At 30.9% G+C, this 21,905-nt stretch overlaps 1 protein-coding gene and 1 long non-coding RNA gene across 2 annotated transcripts in view; both read left to right on the top strand.

Moving 5' to 3' along the window:
• Positions 1-5,787, top strand: part of LOC127719113 (hemicentin-1-like) — a 45,435-nt gene extending 39,648 nt beyond the window's left edge. Inside the window, exons 14-16 of the mRNA XM_052225137.1 lie at positions 877-915; positions 4,323-4,352; positions 5,732-5,787. Of these exons, the coding sequence (XP_052081097.1) occupies positions 877-915; positions 4,323-4,352; positions 5,732-5,787 (125 nt within the window). The remainder of the gene's footprint in view (positions 1-876; positions 916-4,322; positions 4,353-5,731) is intronic.
• Positions 5,788-10,686: 4,899 nt separating this feature from the next.
• LOC127718315 (uncharacterized) lies at positions 10,687-12,626 on the top strand. Its single transcript, XR_007989729.1, has 2 exons — positions 10,687-10,967; positions 11,929-12,626. It is a non-coding gene; the product is annotated as an uncharacterized LOC127718315 (long non-coding RNA).
• The last annotated feature ends 9,279 nt before the right edge of the window (positions 12,627-21,905 follow it).

Below are 21,905 nucleotides of genomic sequence, written 5' to 3'. Positions count from 1 at the left end.
TCTAAGACTAAAATATCAATCAGTTCACATTCAACATCCAATAGATTTCGTGTAAAGCAACATTAACAGTCAGAAAAATAAAAGTATATTTTAGCTTAAGAAATTCCAGCAAAAAAAATTAGTTTATTACCCTATATTGCGTTTAGTTATGTTAAAATGAAAATACGTAATTTTGATATAATGATAATGTCATGCAACCATGCAAAACAGAAAATAGAACTTTGAAACAAAGACCCAGTAGAACATCGGGATGCTGATGGTAATAGATAATGTTGAAAACATCTGTGCATCGTAAATAATCTAAGGTTGATACAAAATCATTGCAAATTCCCCTTTTTTAAATATATTTAACATCAATATGGATTAAAGGTCAACATATGCACACGTTTTCCCTTTTTCTCGTTTTTAGTGCGATTTTAATATTTATCTTATACTCTTTATTCGTTGTCGTAATATATTGAGTACCATGTTTTTTATATTTCTCTTTCAAGTAAAACAACACAACTCAATGCAAGCATCACCTAGTGATGGCCTTGTGGAATTTTTTTCTTATTAATAATGTAAGCAAAAATTATTACGGAGCAACAAACAGTTGTTACTCCTGAACACAAATTTTTCGACCACTATTTTTACTAAATTTCCGAGTTATGTATATAGTCGATAACCTTTTTTTTTTCTCAAAACAAATACGACAGTTACATAGTGAAAATACTTCAATTTACAATAGAATAGTTGAAATGTATGCAGAGCTGCTTATCAGTAATAAACATTTGTAACAGTAACAGTCCAATTTGACATACATGTATATATTGTTTTCGATAATTTCGAAAAGATCTCATAAATATATTGTATTTTTATTTTTTTTATTTTTTTCAGATGGTACAAAAAAATGTAAAATTACAGATATTGCATCTTGTAAGTAACATGTTTATATAATGTATTGATTTTCTATGCAATGTATATTAATACAGGCTTATGATATTCCCCAAATCGAAGGAACTAAAATGGACGAGGTATAATTAGCAAATGTAGGGCAACTGAATGAGTTTATGGGTAGCTTTGAACTAAGAAATAAGCATGGTCAATTGATTATGTGAAACAATTTCGTAACAATTTACCAACGAATGTTCATAGTTTGAATAAATTAACAATTGAATTTCAAGCAAAGATTTTGGTATTAACTCAATTTCATCATTTCCAATATTATCATTTTTTATAGTTTGTTGGAAAAAAGCCGCGTTTTATTAAAACTAAGTCATACATATTTTGCTTAATAAGTAACTTTTTATCCCTGATTTTAAAGATTTTCCGTTTTTATACATGTTGTTTTATGTAGAAGACATAATATTCAAAAATGTTGATATATTGAAAAATGAGAAATTGTTCGTCTTTGACCTTTAATCTTGATTTTACCGAATATTTGACGACCAGGCAAAAAAGGAAGTTGTGATGCTATGCATACGAATAGTATATAATATAGGCGTACGTTAGGTTCTGTGCATTAGACATTTCATTTTATGGTAAACGTCACTCGCCTATTCGTATATTGTGATTAGTTGTTACTATTACATAGAAATAAGAAGATGTGGTATGAGTGCCAATGAGACAACTCTCCATCCAAGTCACAATGTGTAAACAGTCAACAATTATAGGTCAAAATACTGCCTTCAACACGGAGCAAGATATAAAGGACCCAAAACTTACTGGTGTAAAACAATTAAATCAGGAAAACCAACAAAACACTTATGAACCACATCAACAAACTACAACCATTGAACAACAAGTCCCTGACTAAGGACAGGTGCAAACAAATGCAGCGGCTTTAAACGTTTAACAGTCGCCAGGCCAACCTTCACCCTAACCTGAAATAGTAGTGTATCATTACAACATAGAAACTACACTATAAAACATCAATTGAAATGGCTTAGCTCAGTCAAAGACATATTAACAAAAACAAGTACTTATAAAAAAGGGGGGTGTAAAACAATATCAGAAAGACAACTATATCCTTGGACAAAATGGCGTTAAATAAAATAACATATTAAGGATATATATTAATTTTGTTGAAAGGAGTACATGGAGTACGGAAATATTTTTCGCAAAATAAATAAATCTGTTTTTCACAGTACGAGAACAGAAGTGAAAATTTTCGTCATATTAAATATTTATCAAAGGTGGTATATATTAAAAATAGTGAGACGAGATATAACACAAAATAAGTAAACATTCAAGAACAAAAATGAATTACAAATTTTGTCAATATGTCAAATTAACACGAAAGTAAGATTTGAGAATACTCGCAGTTACTGAAAGCTGGTTAAACGCCAAAAACAATTAATAATTAGAAAAACATGCATCAGTTACTAAAATCAACTAAAACACATTCCACGGATTTAGTGTTTTAACGCTATGGACAGTCAAAGAAGACATGATTGTACAATGCCAAAATAAAAGTATCAACAGGCAGTAGGATAGTTTACCCGTTCACACTTAGTCAAATTTCAAAATCAAGAATATGAAAAAATCGATCGAATTACATATCCGACGACTATACTGGGTTCTAAAGATTTAAGACTGAGAAAATATGTTGCTAGTGTGTTGAGACACCGACACATCGTATCGGTCAACCAATTCGTAATGGTGACCGTAAAACTTATGTAGTGTCGATTTCAGTCGATCTTCCTCATAAACATGCTGGAGCAGTTTTTATTTAAGAACCATACCTCTGATCACGGAGCCCATTTAGTGTGAACATGTACGAACGTAACATATTCACTCAGATTTGTGAACTAGAAAACAGAAAAAGTCAATAAAGCCTGAATCAATTAAACGCTCGCTTATATCAACAAAAGTAACGAATGGAAAACAACTGTCATAAACCTGACTTAGTACAGTCATTTTCCATCAGTACGATTGTATCGCATGTATATTACTGTTGAATGATGGGAAGTTGGCAATTTTAAAGTTGAAATCATCACGTTTGTCAAGAATTCTAATTGGTAGTCATCCATCTTAAGTTTGTAATTATGAGGAAAAGACCAATATACAAAGAAGAACACTGTAGGTGGGTAGTTCCTTTAATCTTAAAATCACTGGGATATCTGAAATGTTAGCACTCATTGAATTATGTGTTATAGAATTACTGCACATCAGCCATATATCTGAATGTGCAATTAAAGGAATTTGCCAGATGCTTTTCATTTTGATTTTACGAAAATTTTGTATGAATTATCTTCTTCAGGAGTAAATAAACATATCAGCAGTGGCACATAATTGATATCAAATTAAATACTTTCTCTCTGCTGAAATATCGATATACTAAACTCAATAAATGTTTTTATTAAAAAAAGACCTGCATTTTGATGATATCAGCTTGGATGTTTTAGTCATGGGAATTAGTGTGGTTTTTCATCACAAAGTAATATTTGTCATGACCTTTAACAAGGAATGTGTATCTCGGTGTCCTATTTTTGCAGAAAAAAAATCTGTTTAATATGACAATGTAGTGGATAAATACACTCATATTGGATACCAGGATAACAAATTTAGTTCGACAGACGCGCGTGTCATTTACAAAAGCCTCATCAGTGACGCTCTTATCAGAAAGTTAAAAAGGCTAAATAAAGTATGAAGTTGGAAAGCATAGGAGACTTTAAATTCCTGAAGGTTTTGCTAATCTTTCCATTGTGCATGGACAATAGTAGTGTAAATAATAGAATAAAGATTAAAAAGATTGAAATTGATGAGTTTGATTAGCTCTTAACTCATTGTCTGATTGATACCACTATTTAAATAAACATCATCACAATATTTCAGACTGACAAACTTTACAGTAAAAATAATTCTAGTAAGAACTAAGGACAAATGTCTAGTCGATCATTAATTGTTCTTTATAACGATTATTGAGAAGTTTAGGTATCAGTAGTATAAAGATGGGATATTTCCATTGTCCTTTTTTATGGTAATACCAATGGATAGACGAATATGTGACTATCTGAAATATCCTCTGTTGTTTAGAAAGAATATGTTGGATTTCCAGGTACTGATAGGGTTATTGCGCCATGACTAGCGGTGTTACCATGGAAGTAAAAGAAAAAAAATGGGTCCGAGCCACGATTAGGAGGATATTGAAACTGAAGTGTACTTATGTTAGGTCGATTTGCTAGGCCCAATAGCATGAATAATATTCTTGAGAATTACATACAGACAACAATTTACAGCCGATATGTGTTATCTATTTGTTTTTTCTAGAACTCTAACACCAAATTAGAATACAAACAGTACAGTTGTCATAATTTTGTTAAATTCTTTTCACATTGTAGGGTCTATGAACAAGTTAACTTGTCCAAATTGTAAGTACAAAATTCGATTTGTTAAAACACAATATCATAGATTTATCACTCATTTAGTTTTTCCAATGATGCTCAGAAGACACGTTATTGCGAACATTTTTAAGGCTCTTTTATAAGGACGAAATCATTATCTATTGTTAGGACGTTTATTATTTTTGAATATTTACCATGTTTACAAAGAGAGAAGTTACAGATCAATATGAAAACAAATATTTCAAAGTTATAAAAAACTGTATAAATAGTTAATTCCATTAAATCTGAATGAGAAATGTATGACCAAGTATGTTCAAAGAATAAAGGCAATCATAAAGTTCACACTTTAATAAATCGTCTCTTTGCTGACTGCAAACGAATTATTTGAACAAGACAGAATTTACATCGGAGAAATCTGAATACGGACTTAACATTACGTATTAAACACTTGAGTTTCATCTACTTACTTTATCAATGTTTAAGGTCTCAACCTATAAATAGCTGTACCAAACTGTCCTTACCCCAACCTATTCATTATCATGACAATAACATTAACTATAATCTTAGCACACATCCGTTGTATTAAACAACCCTTACTCTATCAATGAACGAGCCATGCAACTAAATTCATGAATTAAAAGAAGGCTAATATTTGTTTTTAATTCTTTTGAGTGCTGTTAAGATAAAATTGGCCTTTGAATTTCAAAACTGGTTAACTAGAACCTGCAATTTAAAGCCATTCTCTTTGGACCATGCGATATTGAAAGTCAAAATGTAAATTCTAAATGACAAATTAGGACAATGAAATCATTAATCTCGCCCTGTATTTTAGTTCTTTTTAAAAAATCAATCTTTCGAAATCTATTTTAGTCATGTGCATATAATTGGTTATGGTCTATTGTTTTCAAATTTAACATGTAGGCAATACCAATTAGCAATATTGATGAGCCTGTTTAATTATAATCCGACGAATTAGATATAACAACATTGCATATGAATTTGTAAGAATTGTTTGCCTACGTAAGAATGATCCCAAAATATCTGCAAGATTTTATAGTACGATGACATATAGTTCTTTCATTCTGTTTTCCTCTTTTTTCATAAAGTTATGTAGTATTGTGTGTTACTAGCTCATTTTGCAACATAATGTTGATAATATACCAGGCTTGGAATTTGGTAGGCAAGACGCGCGTTTCGTCTGCATAAGTGTAGTCAATGGCGCTTCAATCAAAACCGTTTGGAAGTAAAATTAAGTACGAAGTTGAATATGTTTCCTTTATTGCATTCCCACAAATATAGATATATATATATATATACAAGTCTAAGTTGAAAACAACATTCAGACCTATATTTATAGGCTCACTTGAACATTTGTAACACGTTGAAATGATTTCTTATCATTTTAGTAGACACCTCTAGAGCTGTTTACCTCCACTGTGTATTTTGTTTTGCAACAACATAAACTGAAGCTAATGACTAAATCATACGAATAAAATGGGTAAAATGAGAACACACGATCTGTATATTTGTTAAAAATACTTAATTAAATTGCATAATGAAATACCAAATGGAACAAACTTTGCTTTCTAATATATATAATGTTACACTTTGGTTTTAGTGTTGAATAAGACACGTAACAGTAAAAAGGGTCACTGACTGCCAAAGTCCTAGCCAGCGACATGTCTTATTTAATTATTAGATATAAGAAGATGTAGTATAAGTGCCAATGAGACAACTCTCCATCCAAGTCACAATTTGTAAAAGTAAACCATTATAGGTCAAAGTACGGTTTTCAACACGGAGCCTTGGCTCACACCGAACAGCAAGCTATAAAGGGCCCGAAAAATGACTAGTGTAAAACCATTCAAACGGGAAAACCAACAGTCTAATCTATATAAAAATGGAGAAACGAGAAACACTTATGAACCACATCAACAAACTACTGAACATCAGATTCCTGACTTAGGACAGGTGCAAACAAATGCAGCGGGTTTAAACGTTTTAATAGGTACCTCCACCCTTATCTGAAACAATAGTGTAACATCACAACATAGAAAGACAACACAGTTACATAGTTACCAGAATTGAAACATGATATGCAATACATGCTATAGTTAAAAGGCAGTTTTCTTAGGACTTAACGTCATGTAATCAACCATCGAGATGAGCTGCGTGCACTTCCAATTTCCATGTAACCCCATTAATATATATATATATATGTATACATTTAAATAAAACAGACAAGCACGTATTTTGGTAAAATGACAATCTAAGTCTGTTTGATTTCATGTCATCGTTTAACATGTATGAGATTGATATGTTGTGGGCCGAATGCATCCACTCAATGTTTCTTTTAAGTCACCCACTGTACATGTATGTAATTGCGTAACCAACCGCCAAGGCCATCAAAAGCATACGAACCCAATGCGTGATCGAATTTTTGTTTTTTAAGACAGTGATATCATGATTGTATCAACACTGTCTTAGAGTTGGTATTTAACTTATAGAACCAAATTGCCTTCTTATGGCGAATCATTACACTATTTTACCTTTTTTTCAAAAACAAATATCTGATTCTCTGACCGTCTGTCCGTCTATTTCTTTTTTCGTCCGTCCTTCTGTCTGTCTGTCGTCAAAAATGCTTTCAATAATATTCATAAAACTTTGATGAATTGTTAATATCTACTGACGAAAGCTCTATTTCGTTTTTTATTGATTTTACGTTTCTGAGTTTTGGGATTTTATTCATAGATTGAAGAAATAGGATTTTTTTCCAGTTTTCTGTCTATAACTCAAAAATGCTTTCAGTAGTTTTCACGAAACTTCGGTGAATCGTTTATATATATATTGACATACAATGTAAGTTATCTTTCCATTTTTTAACATTCTGATTATAAGTGTTGGAGTATAAGAACTTTATTCATAAAAAGGTGGGGATTATCAAGTTTTCACACGATACCTTGAAAACGCTTTGAGCAGTTTTCATGAAACTTTTTGACATATTTATATGTATTGAAATAAACTCCCTTTTTTATATATAAATTTATGATATAACTTTATTTGTCGAAACATCGAAGAACACTTTCTCATTCTCCACTTTTTAGATGGTTATGACATTTATTTCATTCAAAAAGGAGGCCACATACTCAGTAAAAACTTGACATAGCCATAATACTGCCACATTATTTATGTTTGTGTCAATCGGTACCACTTTTTTATGCATGTCTTCTTTTTTGGGAGGATTTTATGTTATGGGAGGAGGAATCTCTAGTCAGAAGCCTGTTGTTCAGTGGTTGTCGTTAATTCATGTCTGCCATATTTGATTTTCGTAAATTGTTATAAATTAGGTTGTTAATTTTTTCTCAATTGAATTGTTTCATATTTTTCACGTCGGAGCCTTTTAAAGCCGACTATACGGTATGTGTTTTTCTCAGTGTTGAAGGCCGTTCGGTTGCCAATGATTGCTTACAATCACTGCATGTGAACTTTGGTGGGTAGTTGTGACAGTCTCGTTGGCAATCAAACCACATCTCCTTATTTTTATATAATATCATATGTTGATTTTCTATTTTGGTAAAGTTTAGTCACTGATTTATCACGTCAGCGGTATGTTCTTTGCATGTGTGCCTTGGATCAATCTTAGCTGGTGACGTGAGTTTATTGTCATCCTAACAAATTTATTTCAGCATTTAATTTTGAAATTTAGAGTCTCTGGTCATAAATTTGCAGAGAACCACAGCCACGTTTTAAGATGCTGTTGCCTTCACATCCTACACGAATGTAAAGAACTATCTCACATCACGCGTTTTATGTTGCTTCTAAACGTAACTTTCTACAAATCTAGGATTCCTGCTCTTTTGATTTATAATTAATTGGTGTCTAGAAAAACATTCTTACAAATGGAATGAAAACCAAATTTATCCTGAAAATGTTTGATATCTTTCTTTTTCAGGTTGTTCGGACAATTATCAAAGACAAAAAGGCAAGTAAAGTATTTAAGTGTTTTGATAAAAAAAAAAAAAAAAAAAAAAAAACATATGTCGTTTGACATTGTTATCATGTTCAAATGTGATGCGCAGTACTTACTTTTAATTACATGTATACTAAAAACCAATGTACAAATGGAAAGAGTTGATATCTAAAAAGAAAGAAAATGCAAACAAAATTAAACAGATTATGTGATGGTTATTTAGAAAAGACGGTTGAAACTTGTTTAGTTTCGCTAACTTGTGCCTTGATTAGCAGTGAAAACGTGCTTTTGTGCAATTTGACTTATATGTATAAAGTGTTGATAGGTAGATATGTGTTTTTTTTCTATAATAGGGATGCTATAAATCCTAACATAGCTGTTTCCAGTTCATTTTTCAATAACGCATACTTTTAATATCAAAGACACAGGCGCAAATCTTTAGTCAACTTTCCATATAAAACAAAGCCTATCAAAGTTGTCATCACAAATTTGGAATAAAGATAAAAACTACTAAATCGGACTAAACTCACATGCCTTATATTATACATAAATGTAAATAAACATGACAAACCTGTTATGTCTGTTTGGGTTGAATAACCAATTTTGTCAATATAACGGAACTATAACAACTGTCATACAAGTTGGAGGCTTAGCTAGCTATAAAACCAAGTTTGAGCTACCATTTTCTTCGAACAATGCCTGTACCAAGTCAGGAATAAGGCAGTTTTTTTTTTACTTTTTTGATTAATAGCTGTTGATTTTGTCAGTTTTATGGACTTTGTATTTTTGAATTTGCCTTGAAGTTCAGTATTTTTGTTATACTTGTTTTGTAATATTTTTTTTTGGCGGATGGATATACATACTAAATTGAAATTCATCAGTATACTTATACCATTGAACATGTTTTATATACACTAGCAAACGAATTTTAGTTTTCAACGGTCATCGTGATTTTAACAAGACCTGAAAAGTCTAAATCTAAATACACTAAGTCACGTTTAGAGTCTAAGTGATTTTTCAGATATCTTGTTTTGTAAATTCAATATCGTTCAGCTAACAATCAATCCAGTACTGTTTAGTGGCTTTTCTGACAATCCAGTATGTTAATGTTCTAAACGGGAAATGACAACCACTGACAACATGGACAATGTGAAATTAACACTGAACAGACATTAATTGATTGTAAGGTATTTGTATGAAGAGTAATGAAAGCACGACATTATAAGCAAATAAGTATGAAATTGACTAAACGACTTAACATGACATAACAATGTATCGTTCAGTCTTTTTATAGATTAACAGATTAAACTGATTATTTCAGTTTAACATTGATTTATCGCTTACGGAATGACTGTAGCGGGTTATTCAAAAGTGTAAAGGTTATTTCGAATAGACCGAAACAAAATTACAGTCATTTCTAATAAGTCAATTTATATTCCAATTTCAAGGAGAAAATCATGAAAAAACGTTGATGACGTTATGATCACATATCAAAGTTATGTCTTTTGGCTGATAGCATCTAAAATCAAATTATTGATAACTAAGATTGATGCCTTTACATTGTCTACAGTTTTTGGAAGAACCCTCCATATCGACTTGTTTATTACGAGTCTCCCTTCTTGAAACAACTTCGAAAAAGAAACAAATTGAAGTGTCTTGTTTTTAATCGACAATAATGGGAAACATATTATGGTCGGGTTGTTGTCTCTTTGACACATTCCCCATTTCCATTCTCAATTTTATGAAACTTCGTTTTATCAAAAATGCATATTACTAGTATCAAAAGTATGTTTCATTTATTTTAGGACAGAGTCTAAACGATTATAAACGTGAAATTGACACGTTGACTTAATCATAGGTGTTTTTTTAAATTATGAAATTTAGGATGTCATAATACAAAATCTAATACTTGGCAGAACATATGACATACGTTAACGACATTAAAAAATATATTTTACTGAAAATACTTCTAAATCTTTACCATTATTCTCTCATGAAGCTATACATATCGTGCTTTAGAGTCTCCGTTTAGAGGTAACAAAAATTTCACAAAAAATAAAAAACGATCAAAAGACTAACAACAGTTTACAAACCGCAGCAAACAAGTTTAAGGATGAACACAAACTATCGTTTTAGTCTCAGGAATCGATTAAGGAGTCATGTTGAGGTAACGAACACAAACTTAGAGAACACTCCTAAAGTATCGATACCGTGTGCGATGACAGGACAAGGACATTCTAAAAATTTTCCTGTTATACATGCATCATCCAGTTGAGACACCACTTATGTTATCGACCAATCAGGCAGTGATAGTGACCGTACACCTTATATATATGTATATATAGTGTCGATTTCAGTCGTTCTTATTATAATAAGTCATTGAAGTATTCGATGCATGACTAAATGCTACCTGCTTTCAAACATAATATTTTGTGTTGGGTGTCTTTGAATCTCAAAACAAAAAGCGTGTAGAAATCATCAAATTGATTCTAAAAGCATTATCATCCTCCAAATGTCTTCGAATTGAAAGCAAGCAAATTGCATATATCAATATGACACGATAGTAAGTTTCCTTTAAACAGTATGGAAAAAAGGTAAACTATTAAAAACATATGTTTTATTTCATCTAGAGGAGCATGAAGAGAGTGCAGACTTTTATAACATAGGAAATGGTACGTAAAACATATCGAAATGTAAAAATTAGAAACATTTAACGTTTGACTTTAAGTTTGAAATATGATTCTCATGGAAACCATTAAAGAAACATTTGTTCCATGCAAGTTCATTTATCCTGCATGTATGGTACGAATTTCATTTAAATATTTTTATTATCAATAGGATATTTTATGCATATGATGTTATCAGATAATAATTGAGAGAAAAATATACCTTCGAGCTATTGATGTATAGTATTGAACGATCCAGACCAACAATATAATTCCGATGTCTATATTAAGAAATTATGAAATTATTAAATAAGACTCAAACACCTTCAGGCATACTGGATTTAAATTATCTCGAAATGCCCATTTAAGTCATATTCCCTACATATTTTTTTTTCTGGTTCTTAAGGATGTTTGTTACTCTGTTTCAAATTAACACTTTTTTTTCAAAAAATGTTATAAATTAAAAAAAGCAGAAAAAATGAGGGGTCCCTGTGCTTGTTTTCAAGATATAAAACCATTGAAAATTTGGCGGGAAATGATTCCCTCTAGATTTTTCATACATTTATCATTGGCACCGTTTTTATTTAAAAAAAAAACTAAGAATAATTAGCAAGGATTTTATAAGATTTTTAAAGATGGCATTTTTAACTATATGTAAACACATTATGTTGAGAAAGTAGGGGTAAGCGGGCAAAATGTTTGATGGCACTACATGGATAAAATCGGAGGATTCCGAATATTTGGCATAAATTCAAAAACAAGAGGAGGAAACATCCTTAAACATCTTAGACATTTGAAGTTGAACATTTTTGTCATTGCGTTCCTTACACGACAATTAACTGTAATCATGATAATGTGTATATTTTAGTAATTGTTTGTTATCCTTCAATGTCCTTTGAAGTGAAAATATGTTAAATATCTCTTTGTGATATATTTGTAATATATTTTATTTGCAAACTTTTTGCAGTTGGGGATGGAGACACATCATTGTAATGTGAAAAGTAAGATTGAGATGTAGCCAAGCGAAGTTTAAAAACCTATTGCGGCGTGATTTGCGATGATTATCATTTTTATAGTGAAATATGTGTCATAAGTTGATGACGGTACGATTCATTCTATATACTCATGTATCATATATATAACAACTGGATATAACAGTCAGATGTGTGGAATTAAAAAGACCAGCTTGAAATCTTGGAAGTCAACACCAGAATGAATTCTAACATCATTTGTCTTGACATTGTGCTTTGAATTGATTGTTTATTAGAATTTATTATGTCATTTGATTTTTGTGTTGTTCGATTGTAGTTTCATTTGGTCAAATCAACCATGAATACATGCATGGCATACTTACACTTTCGTTTACTTATAAGATATACATTGTTTTTGGATATTATTAGTTTGCACATATATTTTGTATCATTAACCTCATATTGCACTGTGTGATTTTGAAATAGAATCAATCCCTGTAGCAGTAATGTACAGAAAATGCTCAGGATGATACATATGCTGAAATATCTAATTTCGAAAAGGTATGGTATCGCTTTATTGACATAAGATTAGTTGTCCAACAGGCAGATATTTATTTTATTTCCATTATATCACAATTTTGTATTTTATACTGATAGATGTTTTGAATTAAGCATTAAACTAACAGGAATTATCTATTTTTTTGGAATAATACTCAGAAACCATCAACACCATCAACAACGATTAACACATTATCAATGTAGTCCTATTATGTTAGGAATAAACATTTTGACGTGCTCCCAACCCTCCAATTTCCAATGTATATCATATGTCATTACTAAAAAAACATACATTGAAAATTCTGCAAAGTCCAGCAACCTCGTGTAAAAGGAAGTACAATATTGCAACTACAATTTCTTTTCGCTTCTTCTGGATGCTAGTTAAGGAAGGCACAATTGTTGGTAAAAGTGCCCCTTGAAACAGCTGTCAATCTACATAACACAATATATGCAACGCATAAGTACACAACTTACTTAAAATGTCCGGCAACACCATATCAAGATATTCAAGCAAAGTATCCAAGACATATATACGGAAACATAACCCAATAAAAATAAAATAGACAAATAAGTTGGAAAGATTAATAACTTTGCCTAAATCAAGCAAATGACGTAAAACAAGTTATGGTATATTTCAAAAGAGCTAAATAATTTAAACTTCTATTTTCAAAATCATGTTTTTCATAATTGTTTTTCAAACATAGAATTGTTATCAAAAACTGTTGTGTCAACACGTTGTCATTTAACATATATTTTACACTGTGTTCGCCAAATAGTACAAGTAGACCATATCACATCATTATAAACAATACATGGTCGAAAAAAAACCTGACTTGATACTGATATTTTTGCAATTTAATAATTGGGGCAAATCCAGTTTAAAGTGCGCCATTACTACATGTTTGTCGGTTTTGGATGTGGACGATATACTGTCTATGTTACTTCCTTCAATGTACGTAAGATAGAAAACTTGCCTTTTAACCATGAAAAATACTAGGTCAGTATTCTACCACTTAGATACTTTTGTTTTGTATGACGCACATTTAGGAAATATTGTCGTTATCACCCTTTCCTTTTTTAACCGAAACAATTTGAAATATTACGCGAAATTATGGATATTTAAAAGTCCTTGACTGTGAAGAATATATGTGCTCGAGTAAATTTCGTTTCATTGCTTTAATATCGATGAAAAGTATTGATTGTGTCAATCTTTAGTTTATATGATATTGGTAAAGGAGACCTAAAGCTGTGTTTATATAACTAAGAAGATGTGGTATGAGTGCCAATGAGAAAACTCTCCATCCAAGTCACAATGTATAAAAGGTAAACAATTAAAGATCAAAGTACGGCCTTCAACAAAGAACAGTATGCTATAAAGTGCTCCAAAATAACTAGTGTAAAACAATTCAAACAGGAAAACCAACGGTCTAATCTACATAAACTTTGTTTACAAATATTACGCTGCTACTATGCCCTTATCAGAAAATTTCAAGAATAACTTACTGTATTCTACAATGCCTCAAATTTAATTTTTTTTTCTGATACTATGCTCACCGTAAAACTCAAAAAAAAAATCAGGTACTTGTTGACTGGCGTATCCATCATCCTCCTTTTCATAAATGTCGTATTATTTCTTGTTTGACAAAAATTAAAACAACAAAAATACCGAACTCCGAGGAAAATTCAAAACGGAAAGTCCCGAATCCAAAAAGATCACTTAATTTTTCCTTTAATGATTTAAGTTGAAATATATGTTGTTATTTGACATTTAACCTCTTCTTAAGGCAAATTGAACAATATATATATATATATATATATATATCATGTATATAGGGGAATAACTTTAACAAATAAAAGGTAAATCCAGTAGCAAGTACAATTTCTCGTTGATAAAAAGATCACTTAATTTTTCCTTTAATGATTTAAGTTGATATATATGTAGTTATTTGACATCTGACCTCTTCTTAATGCATATTGAACAATATATATATAAAGGGAAATAACTTTAACCAAAAAAAGTAAATACAGTAACAAGGATAACGAAGCACACCAAACATGTTTATCTTTTTATTTGTAACTTTTCATATTTTTGGAGGCTGTTAAAATAAATATCCTGGTTTAATATTTCTTAATCTAAAAAACAAATAGTCTGAACAGATTTGAAAGTTTTAATAAAAAAACAGTGAGCAATCAAACATTTACTTTGCGTTGGTCCATCAATAAAATTCGTGGAAGTGGCAAAAATAATTCAATTGATTGAACAAAAACGGATATATTGCATTTGATCTTTTTAAACATTTTGCCGTTAATCGTGTATGATAGGTCTATAATCCATCAAAGGAAAATAGATCCGTTTAATATTGACGCATCCGCACTGTCGTCTATCATGACTGTGTTTTTGTCTATATTCAAAATAAATTAATAAAGCATTGTTCCTGCTTTTTTGTTGATCATTTGATAAAATTCAATATATGAATGATGTTTATATCAACATAAAATGTTGTTTTTTTTCATATGCCTTATACTCTATCTAAGTGATAATGGTGAAAGTTTAGAAGGTCTACATGTTTTTGAAGACAGAGAGAGGTCAGGTTTTTTAATTATCAATAAGATATATCAATCTTATCATTTATAATGAATATGCCATTCCAAATATCAGGTACACGTTCATCCATATGGTTGTAATGATGCTGTCAATGTTTTACCTGATTTACTTATTTCATTGATTATTTTTGTAGTAATTTTTTTCACAGTTAACAATTATGTAGAGTATACATCTATCAGGTAGCATCGCAACATCGACCATAAACTGTATGAATTCGTGAAGAAACACACTTTCTTTCAAATTAAAGTACCCTTTTCATGTAGAAAAATATCTTTCAACATGAACATATCAGGAAGGTCCCAAATGTAGAGATCCCAAACTCATCATTTGAAACTATCACCAATTAATCAATAATTATATTAAAAGACTGAAAAATAAAATCAAAGGTTGAGCCATTTTCAGATCCGTTCGGTCTATTTTCAGACTGTGAAATATTTTTTCATTATTTGTATACTTCGACAGCATACTGAATTGTCTTAAAAGTTTTCAGTTGATGTGAAGATCAAAATGACCGTTCAAGACTTAAAACTCATCTACTAGTGCAAAACTTTAAAATTGGATTACTGTGAGGAAAAAGTCCGTATTCAAGAACAACAAAGTTGTGAAATGTCTATTATCTCTTAAAGATTAATATGTTGTCTTGCCTGTATAAAAAAAAAGCTTCAAACACTATTGTTGTGTCTGTAAATCTGATGACTACGAGTGTCTGAAAGAATAAGGTATACATTGACAATCGGGTAATCCAACTGAGAAACAAATAACTTTTGATAAGGATGATATCATCAATCACAATTCTTCATAATCTAATTTAATATTCCATTATAAATATGAATAAATACAGATCGTCTACATGTTTTACCATAGACATTTCACTTACTGTGAAACTGTTAATATGCTAGTGATTTTAACCAATTATTCTTTAGAACCTCTGAAAATTAGATCTTGATCATTCTCTGAAATAGATTCTATAAAAAACCTTATCTTGTCATCCTTCACATCACTATACCACATAAAAATTGAAAACTGGTCTACGAAAGATCCACAAAACTTTTCGTCATCAAAAGATTACCATACGCTACTAATGTTTGTTTTAGGATGCAATTCAGCATATGTTATTCAAATGACATCGACGAATAAGTCATCAGTATTAAGTTTTTTTCAGCGATGGCTTACCTGTATTTGTTGAATTAAAAGGTATATTTTCATTCAATTTGTCTCGTTTTCTATGGAAACCAACTGCCAATGTGTCCTTTGTTTTTATATGAGTCGGAGGTCGTCCAGACACATAAAAATAATTTAATTGTCAGTTCGTTATCGAGTTATGAATTTGACTATCCCTTTGTAATCTACCGTCTCTTTTTTAATAAAAATTAACAAGAACTTTTTTATGTATACATAATTACGGCTGCTTTGTCTTATGTCACGTTAACGTATTATGTCTGTTTGGGTTGAACACACTTACTTTTTGTCATTTTAGAAAGAGTATTATCACATGTTACACAAGTTGAAAGTTAGCTGCCAACTTAGGTTCACCCTATAATTTTTGATAGAAAATATCGGTACGAAGGAATATGAAAGTTGGTTTTTCCCGTTGTTCCGTTTGTTGATATCATTAAACGTTTGGTTTTGTCAAAGTTTACGGACTCTTCTTTTTTTAATTACCTTTGAATTTGGTAATTTTGTTATTACATTTTTCACAAGTCTACACATACTAAAACATATTTGGTGAAATTGTTTATATACATGTTTTCGACTCTTGAATACTTTCCGAGACCTTTAAATGACGGAATTTGTTCTGTGTTGTTATCGTGATACTGCCTTAAAGAGTTTTTCCCGCATTTCGTTATAACATAATTGTTCGAGAAAACCTATTCATTTATTAACGCGTTATATAGTTTCCACTCCTATTATTAAAGTATATTATGCCATAGGATCATAAGAACAATTGCATAATGTATATCAAAGCAAGACATGATCCAATATTTGTAATCATATAAAGGATCTGGATAAACTATTACATTTCATTGTATTCAGAAAACCAAGAAACATGATGTTTTGAAAGCTTTAGAAAAAACATATGGCTTTTGAGAAAATAATTTTTTCAACATGGTAATAAAATTCATTGTTTATTTCCAGGAAATGTACAAATATCCTATCAAAACTAATGTGAATGGGCTCTCCTTTTTGAAATTACCTTTGAATTTGGTATGTTTGTTATTTCATTTTTCACAAGCCTAGACATAACAAAACATAATGGGGACATTGTTTATATATATCTTTTGATTCTTAAATATTTTCCAAAAGCGTTATCATATAAATTATCTAGATAAACTACTATACATCATTGTTTATTCCGAAAACCCAGAAACATGATTTTTTGAAAGCTTTAAAAAACAAAATACGGCTTTTCAGGAAATATTTTTTTCAACATGGAAATGTGATTCATCGTATATTTCCAGGAAATATACAAATATCCTGCCAAATCTAAATTTATTTCGTAATATTCACCTTTTAACCATTTCGTTTTTGTTCTCATATAACATGTATAACATAGTTTTCCACTACAAAAAAAGTCATTTGAAAAACATGAAAGAACTTTTTCCATTTTTTTGTTTTATACATTATTTGACACAACGGATATAAGATCTCTTCATAAGATACGATGATCAGTGGAGCTCGAATCAAAGAATTTGAAGACAAAATGAGTTATAAAATTGACGAGTACTACATACAAATAGTTAAAAACAAATATCCCAAATCAGATTCAGCTCATCTCTGTCTAAAGTATGACAAAATTTGTTTTTACAAATAGTTGGATATTGATACTGACTGGACAGTTAACTCAGCCATATTGTTACATTAATGACAGCTAAGTCACTAGTCACAGCAGAAACTTCATAAAATTAAACAACTGCTTTTTTATCACTAAAAAGCAACTTTTGGGCATTTGACTTATCTACGTGTATATTCCCATTCCGTAAATTAGGTTTATTGTGGCAAACGTCATACATATTCTCCCTGCAATCGGTTTCTTTGTACAAAAACGACTGTTTTAGTACATTAAACCTCATAAACATGTATTTGTGAAAAAATGCAGGGATGTTCATTGCAAAGTGTTGAAAACAGAAGTTCATGATATCTTGATGTCCCCTAAACAACAATGTGTACTAGTTCAGTGAAAATGGACGTCAAACTAAACTCGTAAACTAAACTTTGTTTATGTGTTACATATTTGTTTTTCGTTCATTTTTTGTACATACATTAGGCCGTTAGTTTTCTCGTTTGAATTGTTTTATATTGTCATTTCGAGGCCTTTTATAGCTGACTGTGCGGTATGGGCTTTGATCATTGTTGAAGGCCGTACGGTGACCTATAGTTGTTAATTTCTGTGTCATTTGGTCTTTTGTGGAGAGTTGTCTCATTGGCAATCATACCACATCTTCTTTTTTATATTCAAAACATATAAATAAACTCAAATTAAAAAAAATACAAGACGAACAAAACCAGAGGCTCCTAATTTTGGACAGGCTCAAAAATGCGGCGAGTTTAACATGTTTTGTGACATCTCAATCCCCAAGAACCTAACCTGTATCATAACAACAACTGGTTTTAAAATAAAAGTGTTTGTTTCTGATGCAAAGACCTTATGAGTGAATCAATATTAATACCCAAATATGCCATCTCCAATGACCTGATAACAGTATGCTTAAAGTTTTGGTTAGCTTTGAAGGTGAATGCATTTGATATCTTCGCAGTGTATATATATACCGTATATATATAATTTATGTCAAAATAATTACATGTAAAGATAATTCGGTTTGAAAAGTGTATTTCAAAAAGGCGCATTAAGAGTAAAAAGTCAAAGCAACGGTTCTTTGAATTATAAATTGATTGCGATCGTAGAAAGGACCAAAAATCATGAAAAAAATACAAAAGTCACTTTGTAAATTTCAAATACTACAGGTTGTAATGTTTTAATGATACAGATAGTTTGCTGAATTGATATAAATTAAAAAAAAATATATATATTGTGTATCATTCTCCTGTTTTCGTTGGATATTACGATTACGTGTTTTTAAAGTTAATTCATGTATCTGGAGCCTTGTTTCTATTTTTAAGTATATTGACGCAATGTTGTATGTATATTGACAGTCAATATTAAAATCAAAAATGTTGCTTAATTTAGATCCGGATATTAGTCGTTCCGATCCGAAATTACTCTACCTTATGACGTCACACATAACAACCATGGAAGAAAGACCGTAGGAAGAGAAAATTTGCAAGTCTATCAGAAGGAGATATAAAGAATTTAATGTTAAATGCAGACGCTAAGAATACAAGAAAGCTAAGGCATCAAGCTGTGAAGTTGTTCAAACAATATCTCAAGGAAAATCAACTAAATACAGACGTTCAAAAGTACGTTGTTGAAACACTTGACAGAACCCTCACTAAGTGTTATGCAGAAATCCGTGACAAGGATGGGGGACTGTACAAAAAGGAAACACTGCATCATATCGACAAGGCATTCAAGGGCTCCAAGGATGGCTATGCCAAACTTATATAACTGCTCAAATATAATATTCAATTACAACTTAAACTTAGACTGAAATGAGTTACACTTGAATTCTTATTTGTTCTCAAACAGAAAAAGTAAAATACCTTGTAGTTTTGCTTACAATAAATAAAATTCATCTTATGTATTGATATTTTCAATAGCATGTTAAAAAATCTAGCAAAACAAAATTTAAAAACACACAAAACGAACATTTAAATTCATTTTCCTATTTCATTATTTACAAACGTTTAACGCAATATATAAATTAAGGACTTTCACTCAGTCAATACGTTATATATGGACCTGTCAGATTATATTATCACTCGGAATTCGTCCACGATCAATATAATCTGAACAGGTCAATAAATAACGTATTGACCTCGTCAAAAGTCCATAATTGATAAATATATTTTTATGAGTTCCTTCTTTAAACTTAGGTCGCAACTGTTGATTAACATCCTACGGACTAAAGATTTCATTCAAGGTGTCTGAAAAAAATTGTCACTTGCTATTGCAATAACTTCCTCTGCTACAAACGTAACCCTATTTGTCATTTTCAGTAGACGTTTAAGTCATTGTCAAAGAACAAAAATAAAACAATGACTCTGGATTTGTAATTGTGCATATACTGCATTATAACATGATGTATCACTGCATTCTAATTCATTATTGGTGGTATAAGCTTTTAGCTATAGCTTGTTTCTATTTTTTCAACTTATTCCGTATTCCATACAAGCATTCTTTCGCAGAGAATAGTTAGATGTTGTCAAAGTAATGGCGCAGGGAAAGATACAATACTTAACATGATATATCAGTTTGTTTTTGTACATCATGCAACATTGGTTTTCAATCAATAAGAGGTAGACCATGTTTACCCTGTTTAAACAACAGATTTGGTGCAAGATGTTTGTCTCGTTGCAACTGTCAGAGCGAAGAAAGGTAAAATTATCCTAATTATAATTTCTATAATATTTTCACGGCAAATTTGAATACAGTCCCAAACAGAACCTACTAAGACCAATTTTCGATAAATGGATATAGAAGATATACATGTAGCTCTGACCATAAAATTAAAAAAAAAATTATTTGAATTTTTGTGTCTGTTATTAGCGCTTGTTGTTATTCCTTTGTATTGGCAAACAAAGGAAATTACTAACAAACGATTAATACTTTGCTTCGAGATGAATACTATATATTTATTTTCCGTGCCTAAGGGAGATATGAAGATTTGTTCACCCAAGAAAAATCATATCTCACGAGGGCATCATCCGAAGGAAATATGACTTTTCGAGGGTGAACAAATCTTCATATCTCCCTAAGCCAAGGGAAATGAATGTTTTATTCCACTGCCTATATTTTTTTTTTATTTTTTTTACTTCTGAACATAAGATATTATCCTACATAATTGTTTTCTTATCCGTTTTGACACAACATACACAATGGTAATCACATGAATCAGTACCGATTAAAAGTTACTATACTATCTTTAAAAAAAACCCGATCAAAACGTTTTAAAACATTAACCGCGGGTAACGTTTCAAAAAGCAATCCCGACGTTCAGAGGGGAATATAATACTCCGAAGGGAATATGAAGTTTTGTTCGAAGTCACATGAGATAGTTTCAACCAATCAAATGTTGATTTCGCTATCAAAATCAACATGCAGTGGAATCATATTAAATATTCAGGTTAATGTGCTTATATCTTAAGTCACGAAAGGAAATTTTATTTTCATTAACAAGTCAGTTTACAAATATCATCGAAATATAAACTTCATTAATATAAATAGCATGATAGATCTAGATGGGATCATGTTCATTGGGGTTTAGATGATGTTTTATTTAAAGATGTGATAATGTAAAAGGATGCGAGTCAAAAAATAAACACAGTGGTAAGTAACGGTTATAGATGTGGCAAGCTTGCCAATGATCAAAATGTCAATCAGAGATCTACAGTTCAAACGATGTGGATATAACCAATCGCATATCAGCGTACGGCTTTCAACAATGAGACAATCCCAAACCGGATAGTCATCAATAAAAAAAAACACGAAAAATGTACAACTGCCTAATTCATAACAATACAAGTAAAGAACCACACACATGTGACAAATATGAACCATCGACAACCATTGAATTACAGGCTTCTGACATGTTAAACATGTCATCGGGCTACACATGCTTGTCAGCTCTCAACCCTCTTTTTTCGGGGACAGTGGTAAAACAGCACGACATAAGAATGAAGCATACAAATCTG

This window comes from Mytilus californianus, unplaced genomic scaffold (genome assembly GCF_021869535.1).
Source record: "Mytilus californianus isolate M0D057914Y unplaced genomic scaffold, xbMytCali1.0.p SCAF_10, whole genome shotgun sequence".
Classification (NCBI taxonomy): domain Eukaryota; kingdom Metazoa; phylum Mollusca; class Bivalvia; order Mytilida; family Mytilidae; genus Mytilus; species Mytilus californianus.
Note: the sequence above shows the minus strand (reverse complement) of the source record. Positions and strands in the feature narration are given on the sequence as shown.